General features: G+C 41.5%; 1 protein-coding gene across 3 annotated transcripts in view; it reads left to right on the top strand.

Moving 5' to 3' along the window:
* Positions 1–13597, top strand: part of THAP4 (THAP domain containing 4) — a 48620-nt gene that overhangs the window by 6794 nt on the left and 28229 nt on the right. The window contains exon 1 of one of the 3 annotated variants that reach the window (XM_081052440.1): positions 11979–12059. The exons of the other annotated variants lie outside the window; for them this stretch is intronic. Within the exon in view, the coding sequence (XP_080908566.1) occupies positions 12056–12059 (4 nt within the window). The 5' untranslated portion in view covers positions 11979–12055. Of the gene's footprint in view, positions 1–11978; positions 12060–13597 lie in introns of those variants that run through there. 3 annotated transcript variants of the gene reach the window in all.

Below are 13597 nucleotides of genomic sequence, written 5' to 3'. Positions count from 1 at the left end.
GTCCCCTTTAACGTCTGGAAAGCTGGTGTGGATTGTCATTCTCACGGGACATGGTGCTCTGTCCCTGAGTCCACTCTAACTCCAGGAGTAGGACAGTGCCGTCAGGGTGTGTTGGTATGTCTGTGGGCCACTGAGGGCAAACATACTTCCCCTTCTGGTATTTCTGTCACTCCCCCTGCCTTGCCACATTCTCCATCAAATATGAATCTACCATTTCCTCTCATCAGTAATTGAATACTTGCTTCAAAAAAACCCTGTTTATTTCTCGTTGTTTTACTCATCACACTTATAATTCTGAATTTATCTGGTGTCTTAAAAACTTCATGGTGGAAAGTTTTGAGCATATACAAATTACACAGAAAAGTACAATAAGCCCTCATGTACCTCTCCCCAGCCTCAACATTCATCAGTATTTGATATTCTTGTTTCATCTATATTTCTACTTAATTCTCTGCTTCCCATTGATTTTTTGGGAAAGTTTAGATTTCCGGAAAAATTCAGCAGATAGCACAGAGAATTCCTTCCCCCCACCTTTCCTGTTAGTAACATCTTACTTTACCACCTGTGTTAGTGTGGTTCATTCGCTTCAAGTTGTGAACTAATATTGATACGTTACCAACTAGATGTCTAGGTTAAGGTGCACTGGCTTGTTTTTACACTTTGACAAATGCATAATTTTATGTCTCCACCATTACAGTCCTGGGTCATACAGAGTAGTTGGATTGCCCTAAAAATCCCTGTGCTCTGCCCATTGACCCCTTCCCTTCCTGTCCCTGGCAACCACTCATCCTTTTACTGTTTCTATAGTTTTGCCCTTTTTTGAATGTCACCTAATTGAAATAGATGGATACTGGAGTACGTAGCTTTTTTGGACTGTCTTTCATTTAGCAACATGTATTTAAGGTTCCTCTGTATCTTTTTGTGGCTTTATAGCTCATTTCATTCTTACGCCTTTTTTTATGTTGAGTTCAAATACATATACCCAAAAATTTACCGTCTGAACCATTTTTAAGTGTATACTTCAGTGGTTTTTAATACCACTCCCTGTTCTCTCTTCCCATGAGTCCCTGGTACCCCCCATTGTAATATCCGTCTCTGTGATTTGACTACTTTGTAAGTGCCTCAGATACGTGGAGTCATACAGTATTTGTCTTTTTGTGCCTGGCTTATTTCACTGAGCATGATGTCCTCAAGGTCTGTCCGTGTCGTAGCAGGTGTCAGAATTTCCTTCCTTTCTAAGGCTGAGTACTCCCTTGTATGGATGGACCACATTTCTTCCTTGGACACTTGGGCTGCTTCTCCGTTTTAGTTGTTATGAATAATGCTGCTGCGAACGTGGGTGTGCAGATGTCTCCTCAACACCATGCTTTATTCTTTCGATCTACACCCAGAGGTGGGGCCGCTGGGTCACATGGTCACTCCGTTTAATCTTTGAGGCACCTCCACACTGTTTCCCACAGCGGCTGCGCCGTTTCACATTCCTGCCATCAGTGCCCAGGGTTCCTCTGCATCCTGTCAGCACTTGCTGTTTTCTGGGGTTTTGGTAGTAACCGACCTGACGGGTGAGGTGGCATCTCATTCTGGTTTGATTTGCATTTCCCTGATGATCAGTGATACTGAACATCTTTTCATGGGCTTGTTGACCATTCCTGTATCTTCTTTGGAGAAATGTCTATTCAAGTCCTTTGCCCATTTTTGAATCAGGTTGTTTGTTTTTTGTTGTTTCGTTTTAGGAGTTCTCTATATATTTTGGATTATCGGTCTCTTATCAGAAATATGATTTGCAAACATTTTCGCCCATTCTGTGGGTTGCTTTTTTACTCTGAGGATAGCGCCTTTTGATGTAAATTTTAAAAAAATATTTTTCATGAAGCCCCCAAATTGTCTATTTTTTCTTTTGTTATCTGTGCCTTTGGTGTCATCTCCAAGAAATCATTGCCAAATCCAGTGTCATAAAACTTTTGTCCTTTGCTTTCTTCTAAGTATTCTATAGTTTTAGCTCTTCCATTCAAGTCTCTGATCCATTTTGAGTTATTGTTTTGTATATGCTGTTACGTAAGGGTCCAGCTTAATTCTTTTGCGTGTGGATATCTAGTTTTCCCAGCACCATTAGTTGAAAAGACTGTCCTTGATCCGTTGAATGGTCTTGTCACCATTGTCAGAAATCATGTGACCATATGTGTGAGGACTTATTTCTGGGCTTTTTTCTATGTCTTCTTTAATTTCTTCCTGAAATGTTTTATAGTTTTCATTGTACAAGTCTTTCACTTCCTTGGTTAAGTTAATTCCTAAGTAATTTATGCTTTTTGATGCAATTGTGAATGGAATTGTTTCTGTAATTTCCTTTTCAGGTTATACATTGTTAATGTACAATAATTCAGCTGAGTTTTGTGTGTTGACTTTGTGTCCTGCTTTTGCTGAATTAATTTATTAGATCTAACAGCTTTTGTGTGTGTGTGTGGAGTCTCTAGTATTTTCTACACAAGATCATATCTGCAAACAGATTAGATTGTTTTACTTCTTTCTAATTCGGATGCCTTTCACTTCTTTCTCCTGTCGGATTGCTCTGGCTGGGGCTTCAGTGCTGTGTGAATGGAGGTGCTGACCGTGGTCTCTCCTTCTTCCTGATCTCAGGGAAAGCTTTCACTCTTCAGCACTGAGTATTAGGTTTGCTGTGGGGTTTTTATATGTGGCTTTTATTATGTTAAGGTTGTTTTCTTCTATTCCTCTTTTGTTGAGCATTTTTCATCAGGAAGGTGCTGAACTCTGTCACATGCATTTTCTGTATCAGTTTCGATGACCGTGTGGCTTTTCCTTCCATTTGGTTGCCGTGGCAGAGTATAGTGATTCGTATTTATATGTTGGTGAATTCTTTGCGTTCTGGGCATAAATCCCACTTGGTCACGGTGTGCATTACTTTTAATACACTGCTGAATTCAGTTTGCTAGTATTTTGTTAAGTATTCTTGCATCAGTGTTTGTAATGACATTGGTCTATTGGTCTGTAGTTTTCCTTCCTTGTGTGGCTTTGGTGTCAGGGCAGTGCTGCCTCAACGAAGGAGTTAGGAACTGTTCCCTCCTAGTCCACTGTTTGGAAACATTTGAGAAGGATTGGGATTAGTTCTCTAATGGTTGGATGGAATTCACCAGTGAAGCCATCAGGCCCAGGCCTTTGCTTTGTTGGGAGATTGTTGATTACCGATTCAATCTCCATACTCGGTATAGGTCTATTCAGAATTTCTATTTCTTCGTGATTTAGTCTTGGTAGGTTTTGTGTTTCTAGGACTTTGTCCATTTCCTCTAGGTTATCCAATTTGTTGGCGTACAATTGTTCACAGTACTCTTACAATCCTTTTTATTTCCATAGAATTGGTAGTAATGTCCCCACTCTCATTTCTGTTTTTAGTAATCTGAGTCTTCTCTCTTTTTTTTCCTTAATCCATCTAACTAAAGGTTTGTTGATTTTGTTCATCTTTTTGAAAATGTTTAGCCTATTTTTAAATTGGGTTTATTTTCTTACTGAGTTTTAGGAATTCTCCATGTATTTTGGATACAAGTCCATTTTTGTTTTAACTTATTACTGTGATAATAACATAACACTCTATTTTACAAGTCAAATGTATGAAATAGAAACATGGGTCAGGAACATGAATTTTTCCAAAACCAGGGCCCAAAGAGGAGGCGGGGGTGGGGGTGACAGGTACAGCATTTTTGTTTTTTTGCGGGTTTTTTTTTGTTTTGTTTTTGATTTTATTGGAGAAGGGGAACAGGACTTTATTGGGGAACAGTGTGTACTTCCAGGACTTTTTTCAAAGTCAAGCTGTTGTCCTTTCAATCTAGTTGTGGAGGGCGCAGCTCAGCTCCAGGTCCAATTGCCTTTGTTAGTTGAAGCAGGTGCAACCAACCATCCCTTGCGGGAGTCGAATTGGCAACCTTCTGGGTGAGAGGACGCATTCCAACCGACTGAGCCACCCAGGAGCTCAGCTCAAGATGCCGTGTTCATTCTTAGTTGCAGGGAGCAGAGCCCACCATCCCTTGCGGGAGTCGAGGAATCAAACCGGCAACCTTGTGTTTGAGAGCCCACTGGCCTGTGTGGGAATCGAACTGGCAGCCTTCAGTGATAGGAGCACGGAGCTCCAACCGCCTGAGCCACGGGGCTGGCAACTTGCGCTCCCCCGGCTGAGGCAGTTGGTCGCCAGTTGTCATATAGCTGCTCACGGCAGTTCTTCCTGGCTGCTGGCCGCTCATGCCACCAGCCGCTCCTGGCAACACACCGTAGCCCACAGCAGCCCATGGCAGCTCACGTCGACCTCCGGCTGCTCACGGCAGCCCACCTCCAGGGAGAGCTGTTGTTCACAATCTTAGCTGTAGAGGGCACAGCTCACTGGCCAATGTGGGGATCAAACTGGCGGACCCCGGCTTAGGCGCACGGCGCTCCAACCACCTGAGCCACCTGAGCCACCGGCTGGCCCTTGTTGGGTTTTTTGGCAAATATTTTCTCCCAGTCTGTGGCTTGTCTTTTTAGCCTCTTTATTCTCTTAATAGTGCCTTTTGTAGAACAGACATTTTTTAACAAAGTCCAATTTACCAATTTTTTTTAACATGGATTGTGCATTTGATGTTTCTAAAAACTCATTGCCAAATCCAAAGTCACATAGATTTTCTCTTATTTTCTTAAAGTTTTATACTTTTGCATTTTGTGTTTATGGCTGTTATATGTTTTGAGTTAATTTTTGTGAAAGGTCGAAGGTTTGTGTCTAGATTCCTTTTTTCTTTCTTTTGTGTTGGTTTGAGTCTAGTTGTCCAGTTGTTCCAGCGCCGTGTTGAATAAGCCCTTGTACCTGTCGCCCTTGCATTGCCCTTGCTCCTTCGTCAAAAATCAGCCTTTGCCTGCATTGGTGTGGATCTGTTTCTGGTCTCTGCTTGTTCTGTTGAGCCATGTATCTTAATTTTTTTCCAATGCCACATTGTATTGATTATTGTAGTTTTTTAGTAAGTCTTGAAATAGGACACTGTGAGTTCTCCATCTTTGGTCTTTTCTATCAGTACCAGTGTTGGCTATTCCGGATCTTTTGTCTCCACATAAACTTTAGAATCAGTTTGTCAGTATCCATAAAATGGCTTGCTGGGATTCTGACTGGGACTGTATTGAATTTATAGATCAAGTTGAGAAAAAATGACATCTTGACAATATTGAGTCTTCCCATCTATGAACATGGACTATTTGTCCGTTTATTTAGATCTTCTTATATTTTCTTATATTTTCTTTTTTCAGAGTTTTGTAGTTTTCTTTATATAAGTCTTTTACATATTTTGTTAGATTTATACCCAAATATTTCTTTTTTTGGTGTAATGTATTTACAGTAAATGTTGCTGTATTTTTACTTGCAAATTCCAATTGCTTATGACTGGTACATAGGAAAACAGTTGACTTTTGTATGTTAACCTTGTATCCTGCAATCTTGCTATAATTGCTGATTAATTCCAGGAGTTTTTTTGTGGTTTCTCTGGCATTTTTCTGCATAGACAGTCCTGTCATCTACAAAGACAGGTTTTTTTGGTTTGTTTTTGCTTTTCAATTACAGTTGACATACAGTATTATATTAGTTTCAGGTGTAAAAGACAGGTGTATTGTTTTTACCTCCATCCCAATCTGTATACATTTTACTTCCTTTCTTGCCTTAGTGCATGAACCAGGCCTTCCAGTTATTATATTATACAATATAATACAATGTAATACAACACCCAGTCTTACTTTACTGTAATACAAGACCGGGTCTTATATACGATGTTGAATGAGTGGTGAGAGGGGCGTCCTTGCCGTGTTCCTGATCTTAGTAGGAAAGCTTCTGGTTTCTCACCCTAAGTATGATGTTAGCCATAGGGTTTTTTTTAATAGATGTTCTTTATCAAATTGAGGAAGTGCCCCCTTTGTTCCCAGTTTATTGAGAGTTTTTATCATAAATGGGTGTTGGACTGTCAGATACTTTTTCTGCATCCATATGTTGATATACATATGAGTTTTAGCCTGTTGATGTGATGGATTAAATTAGTTGATTTTGGAGTGCTGGACCAGCCTCGCCATACTAGGAAGAAACCCACTTGATTATAGTGTATACTTCTTTTTCTTTTTTTACATTATTGGATTCAATTTGCTAATGCTTGTTAAGGATGTTTGCATCTATGTTTATGAGGAATATTTGCATACAGTTTTCCTTTCTTGTATTATCCTTGTCTGGTTTTTGTATTAGGTTAGTGCTGGCCTCAAAGAATGAGTTGGAAAGTATTCCCTCTGCTTCTATGTAGAGTGTAGAGAAATGGGTGATTGATTCAATTTATTTAATAGATATAGGCCTATTAGGTTATTTCTCCTTTGTGAATTTTGGCATTATGTGTATTTCAAGGAATTGGTCCATCTCATCCCCGAAAATAAAACCTAGCCATACCATCAGCTCTAATGTGTCTTTTGGAGCAAAAATTAATACAAGACTTTTTTATTAATATAAGACTGGTTTTATTTTACTATAGTATAAGACTGCATATAATATAATATAATATAGTATAATGTAAAATACCAGGTGTAATATAATATAATATAATACAATATAATATAATATAACACCCAGTCTTACTTTACTATAGTATAAGACCGGGTGTTATAATATAAGACCGGGTCTTATATTAATTTTTGCTCCAAAAGACGCTTTAGAGCTGATGGTCCGGCTTAGGTCTTATTTTCAGGGAAACACGGTAAGTTATCAAATTTGTGGGGATAGATTTGTTCATAGTTGTTCATAGTATCCCTTTGTTAACCTTTTATGTTAATGATTAGTAATGATGACCCTCTTTTATTTATGATATTGGTAATTTGTGTCTTGTTTTTTTCCTTAACCAAGCTAGAGCTTTATTGATTTTATTTTGTTTATCCAAAAAGCCAACCTTTGATTTTGTTAATTTTCTCCACTTCCTGTTTTCAGTTTCATTGGTGTCTGCTCTAATTTTTCTTTTTTCTTTTCTTCTGCTTACTTCCACCTTAATTGCTCTTCTTTCTCCACTTTCCTAAAGTGAAAACTTCAATTGTTAATTTTAGAACACTAACAGCTAACTAACATTTTTTTCTGATATACACATTCAATGCTATAAATTTCCTTCCAAACATTACTTTTACTGCATCCCACAAATTTTGATGTTATATTTTCATTTCCATTTCGTTCAAATATGTTTTATTTCTCTTGAGGCTTCCTCCTTGACTCACTTGTTATTTAGCAGTGTCTTGTTTAATCTCCAAATATTTGGGTATTTTTTAACTATCTTTCTGTTACTTATTTCCAGTTTAATTCCATTGTGATCTGAGAGCATTCTTTGTATGGTTTCTATTCTGTTAAATTTGTTAAGGTGTATTTTAGGGCCCAGAATGTGGTGTATCTTGGTGAATGTTCCTTGGGAACTTGAGAAGAATGTGTGTTCTGCTGTTTGGGATGTTAGCTGTCAGTGTTCTCCAGAGAAACAGAACTGATAGAATATATATTTGTATGTATATGTGCATACAGAGAGACAGAGACTTATGCATGTGTAAGAGGAGATTTATTTTAGGAATCGGCTCCTTTGGTTATGGATGGCAAGCTGGAGACCAGGAGAGCTGGTGGAGCAATCAGTCCAAAGGCCTGAGAACTGCTCACGGGTAAATCGCATCAGTCTGAGTCTGAGTCTGGAGCCCCAAGAACCAGGAGTATTGATGTCCACACTCAGAGCAAGTTGGCCCTTCCGCCACCTGTTGGTTCTATTCAGGCCCTCAGTGCCCACCCACATAAAAGAGGTCCTTCAGCTTTCCGTAGTTCATCAAGCAAATGCCGATCTCTTCCAGAAACGCCCTTACTGTAGATATACCTGAAAAGAATGTTTTAGCAGCTGTTTGGGCATCCTCTTAGCCCAGGCAAGTGGACACATAAAATGACCCATCACAGGAATCTGTAGATGTCATTACATCCTCTTGATTGATGGTGTTGTTGAGTTCAACTATGTCCTTCTGCAATTCTGTCCTCTGGACCTTTGCTCCCAGAAGGGGTGGCGTCCCCGCCTGTGATAGTGGATTTGTCTGTCGCTCCTTGCAGCTCTGTCAGTTTCTGTCTCACGTATTTTGATGCTCTCTTGTTAGGTGCATAGACATTAAGGGTCATTCTGTCTTCTTGGAGAATTGACCCCTTTGTCATTATGTGATGCCCCTCTTTATCCCTGATAATTTTCTTGTTCTAATGTCTGCTTCATCCGAAACTAATACAACTATTTCAGCTTTCTTTTGATTCATGCTAGCACTATATTTTTAATCTATATCTTTAACTTTAAATAAAGTGGGTTTTTTTTAATAGAAAACAGAGAGTTGGGTCTTTTTTAAAATTTCTGACAGCCTCCCTCTTTTAATTGGTATATTTAGACTGTTCATATTTAAAGTGATTATTACTAAAGCTGGATTTAATGACTGATGTTTGTAACTGCTTTCTATTTGATTCCTTTTTTTACCCTTCTGTTCTGCCTTCTCTAGTTGTTTTTTGTTTTGTTTTTTTAAGATTTTATTGGGGAAGATTTTATTTAGGACTTTATTGGGGAACAGTGTGTATTTTCAGGACTTTTTCCAAGTGAAGTTGTTGTCTTTTTTTTTTTTATTTCTAAGTCAAGTTGTTGTCCTTTCAATCTTAGTTGTGGAGGGTGCCATTCAGCTTCAAGTTTTTGTCCTTTCAGTCTTAGTTGCAGGGGGCGCAGCTCAGCTCCAGGTCCAGTTGCTGTTTCTAGTTGCAGGGGGCACAGCCCACCATCCCTTGCGGGAGTCAAACCGGCAACCTTGTGGTTCAGAGCCCACTGGCCCATGTGGAAATCGAACCGGCAGCCTTCAGCGTTAGGAGTATGGAGCTCCAACCACCTGAGCCACCGGCTGGCCCTGCCTTCTGTAGTTTTAATTGACCATTTTGTTTGATTTAATTTTTTCTCCTTCCTTAGCATATCAATTATACTTTTTAAAAAACTTTTTTAGTGGTTGTCCTAGAGTTTGCACTAAACATTTACAACTAATCTAAGTCCACTTTCAAAGAATACTATTGCTTCATGGGTAGTGACAGTACCTTATAACAGAGTATTCCCAATTCTTTCCTCTTGTCCCTTACAAATTGCTGTCATTCATTTCACTTACACATATGCTATAATCTCACCATTACTATTATTAATTTGAACAAAAATTATCTATTAGGCCCATTAAAAATAAGAAGAAAAGACTATTTTACCTTCATTTATTCCTTCTCCTATGCTGTTCTTTCTTTTATGTGGATTCAAGTTTCCGACTGCTTATCATCTTCCATGTCCCTGAAGAACTTTTAGTATTTCTTTCAGAGCATGTCCACGGGCAATGAATTCCCTCAGTTTTTGTTTGAAAACGTCTTTATTTCTTCTTGAAGGATAGTTTCACTGGATATAGAATTCTACTCTTTTCATGCTTGTATGTCTTCTAAGGAGAAGTCCACTATACTTACCATTTTTTGCTCCATCGTTAAGGGGTTGTTGTTTTTGTCCTGTGGCTTCTTTGTCTTTGGTTTTCTACAGCTTGAATATGAAAGCTTAGATGTGGATCTTTTGGTATTTATCATGCTTAGTGTTTCCTGAGCTTCGTGGATCTGTGGTTTGGTGTCTGTCATTAATTTTGAAAAATTCTCAGCTATTATTACTTCACATATTTCTTCTTCTCCCTTCTTTCTTCTGTTATTCCATTATACATATGTAGCACTTTTGTAATTGTCCCATAACTCTCCCATATTCTGGGGTTGTTTTCATTCATTTTCTCATTTCAGTTTGGGAGGTTTCTGTAGACAGATCTTCAAATTCACTGACTTTCCTTGGCCTTGTCCATCCAGAAGCAGTCTTCATTTCTGTTATCAAGGTGTAGCATTTCCTTTTGACAGATTCGGTTCCAGGCCTGATAATTCCAGAATCGCTGCCATGTCTGAGTAAGGTTCTAATGCTTACTGTGTCTCTTCTGACAGTTTTCTTGCCTTTTAGCTTGCCTTGTCATTTTTTTTTGAAAGGTAGATTTGATGTATCGAATAATAGAAACTGAGGTAAGTAGGCCTTTTGCTTAAAGTAACATGTTAATCTGGTGAGCAGTTGGGCTATGTCTCATCTCTACTGTAGCTGTAGCTGTAGGTGCCAGAGGCTTCAGGTTCCTCTAATACATGTATGTATGTATGTATGTATGTATGTATGTATTTATTTATCCTCCCTGTTGTCTTTGGGTTTCTTTTTTTTTTTTGTCTTTGGGTTTCTGTAAGAACTCCTTTCACAGAGTCAGCACCTTGGGGCTTTTCCAATGTATAATCTCTGTTATTGTGTTGGAGCCCTGAAGAATGGTGTGGGGGAGGGGAGCGCTCTATAATTTTAGGATTAAATTTCAGCCTTTTAGTTCCTGGGTTGTGACCTTCACAATGCTTCTTCCCTGGTGGGTGAGACAAGAAGACTAAAGGGTGGCCGCCCTGGGCCAGGTGAGATAAAGCTGTGCGCTTTCCAGCAGCGCTTAGTTTGGAGAGTACTGCAGGCTTGTTTCAGAATGTTCCCTTTTCCTCCCCTCACTGGAGACATGAAGTTATTTTTTTGCTGGCTTTCCATGGTGAGAACATGGTGGGATTACTGGTGGTAAAACCCAGGGAATTGTGGGCTCCCCTCCCCCCAGGACTGCAGCCCTGTCATGCTTGTCTACACTCAGTCCTCAGCATTTCGTCCAAATTACCATCAAGAGTTCTCACTAGTTTGTCCAGTGATCTCGGCTCCAGATGAGCACCTCACAGCAGATTCTGTGTGAGCACCTCTGTCCAGATTTCTGGGTGGCATCTGTGACCCCACTTTTCTGATGGGTCCAGGACGAGTCACTAATTTTCAGTTCGTTCAGTGTTTTTCTTGTTGTAAAGACAGGAGTTATGACTTCTAAGTCTTCACATGTTAGAGTTGAAACTGGAAGTCCCTTCCCTGTTATTTTTAATTTGGTTATTGCTAATACTTGGGAAAACTACCAACTTTAGTAACTACCCATTTTAGCAAATTCACTTATTAATTCTGATAGTTTTCAAGTTGTGCCTGTTGGATTAACTAGGTAATAATATCTGCAAATAATTATTATTTGGTCTCCTTTATGTCTTTCATATTTTATAGAAACATTTGCCCTACTTTCTGTTACCTGTCCCCCGGGGGGGGGGGGTGCGTGCCTGCCTTCCCACTTCATGGGTGATAAAGCGAGGGCCTTGCTGCTGTTTTAAAAGAGCAGCCTCCCTGCTGTGCCAGGCCAGGGACACCCGCCCAGGTCACCCGTACCAGGTCGTGTCCTCTCCGCCCACCAGCATCTCTCTACCCTGTTGTGCCATGAGTGCAGTGAGTGTCACGTCCAGTTGCCTTGGCGGGAAACACCATTATGAACACAAAGCCATGTGAGGGTGGGAGGCGCCAGGAAGGAGTCTGTCCCTAGGTCCCTGTGAGTGTTTCCTGTCATTGGGGTCCAGGGCCCGTACGCTAACAGGTTTGCCAGGAGACAGAACAATCTCCGAGCGTGCACTTTTAAAGCCAAGGTGAGTGGGCGGCCAGCCCTCCAGGAGACAGATAGGAAGGGACATGCTTCCCGAATGACTATTCCAGAAAACAGCAGCTTTTGCTGTGTGCCTGGCTCCACGACCTTTTCCTTGTTGAACAAGTCGGTTCCCTCTGTGGTCAGTGGGAGTGGCCGAGGGTAGAAGCCCACCCCTAGCTATGCACAAGACATTTGACCTCTCTGGCTGACCAACCTTTGTGAAATTCGATTTGATCTCTCCTCCCAGCTCTAAGACTCGTTTCTCTCCAGGTCTGCCTTTATCTTCCACTTTTTTCTGAGGCGACATCTTTTAGAGGGAACTACAGTTCCCAGAATGCATTCTTCAGATTCGGCATTCACTTCCTGCCGAGCTGTTAATAGCCAGGTACAAACATTTCCCGTCAATTGGCAGAAAACAACCTTGAAGAACCTTGACGGTGTCCGGAGTTTAGAAAATTTAGGGATGGGTAAGCCTGCTTTCACTGTCTCGGGCCAAAAAAATGAAAATTTAAATTTCTTGGAGAAAATTTAAATTTTTTTGCATTTTGGTTCACATTTTAATAAAAGAAAAATGAAATCAGAAAAGAATTCATAGAAAAGCCTGTCTGATTTACTTGAAGATTAAAAGTGGCAAATAGGCTAGATCCCTTATTATACATTTTATTTGTTTGACTTTTAAATCCATTTTATTTTTATTTCTCTAATGAAGTGTAATTTACATAGAGTAAAATGCACACACCTTAGGGATGTAGTTTAATGAAATGTGCCAGGCTTGTGTAACCTGACATTTGGGTGTTAGAATTACCTTGTTGGTCGTTCTCCCCGCTCCAAGCTTCAGTGAACACAAGGACGGGGGCATGGCCCAGAAGCTGGCAGGCGTTCCGCGGGCAGCAGGACAGGCTCGGGCACTGGGGTGCAGAGGGGCCCCAGTTACCCCCATGCGGGCAGCTTCCTTGGGCCCTGCCGGCGAGGGCACAGGGCTACCTGCCCACCCCAGTTGGTGGTGCCTGCCTTGTTGTCCTTGTCCAAACTTAAATTGATTGCAGGGAAGAGCGAATAGCAAGCCGGGTGGATGAAATGTGTAGTGCTTCTCAGCGACTAGGCGTTCCACCTGGGGCAGGCGCCCTGTGGCTCCAGAGGGCCTCCTTTGACTGACTGCTCCGCAGTGAAGTCTCCTGGGATTTCTGTAGCAGCTTGCACCTCATTTCAGTCAAGTGGTATTCTTTCTAGTCACAGTGTCTCTTCTGACTTTTAAAAGAAGAGTCATTTTAGGATTTTCTAGTCCTTTTTAATATTCTGCCAAGTAAATGCACTGCTTCTGCCCCTTTTGCTTGCTTTTGTGTGACGCGGTCAAGTGTTTATTTGGCTATGCAGACCATCCGGTGAGCTCTGTGGCCTCAGAATCAGCTGGGACTTAACGGCCCGATGCGCCCCGGGCACATGGCCGCGGCGAAGTTGACTCATAGGCTCATGTGTGATTGAATGGGCTCTAGACAGGCTGTCAGAGGCAGGAGACAGGCCGCAGCCGTCTGGCACCTGCTCTCCTAGAATCACCCACCCTGTGCAGAAGCCGATGACCATGCTGAGCCCATGTCCTGGGTGTCTACCCTGTCATGGTGCAGTGTCCATCCTTGGCTCGTGTGGCCCACACTTGCTCCCTGATGGTGCCGGTCCCCTCCAGGCAGCCAGCCTGGAGGCCTGCGCTGCTGGGCGCCCCTATCTCGTTCCCTCCACCCTCCCATTCTCATCTGCCTCCTTAACCCACCTCACGTCTTGAGCCTCACTTCCCAGTTGGGGTTCTGACGACTCCTCTGGGCCTCCAGACCTGGAACTTCCAGCCTCAGCCCCCTTGGCCACCTCGCTGGTCCCCGTCCCCGGGACTGGTCAGTCACTGCTGTGCTTTGCACACCCAGTTCCTCCGCTCCGGTCCTCCTGTTTCCTGGCCAAGTCCCCACAGAAAGGTGCCCATTGAGTGAGCCTTTGCGCAGACCTGACCCAGTGCCAT

The sequence above is a fragment of the Rhinolophus hipposideros genome (assembly GCF_964194185.1).
Source record: "Rhinolophus hipposideros genome assembly, chromosome: 6".
NCBI classification, from domain to species: domain Eukaryota; kingdom Metazoa; phylum Chordata; class Mammalia; order Chiroptera; family Rhinolophidae; genus Rhinolophus; species Rhinolophus hipposideros.
Note: the sequence above shows the minus strand (reverse complement) of the source record. Positions and strands in the feature narration are given on the sequence as shown.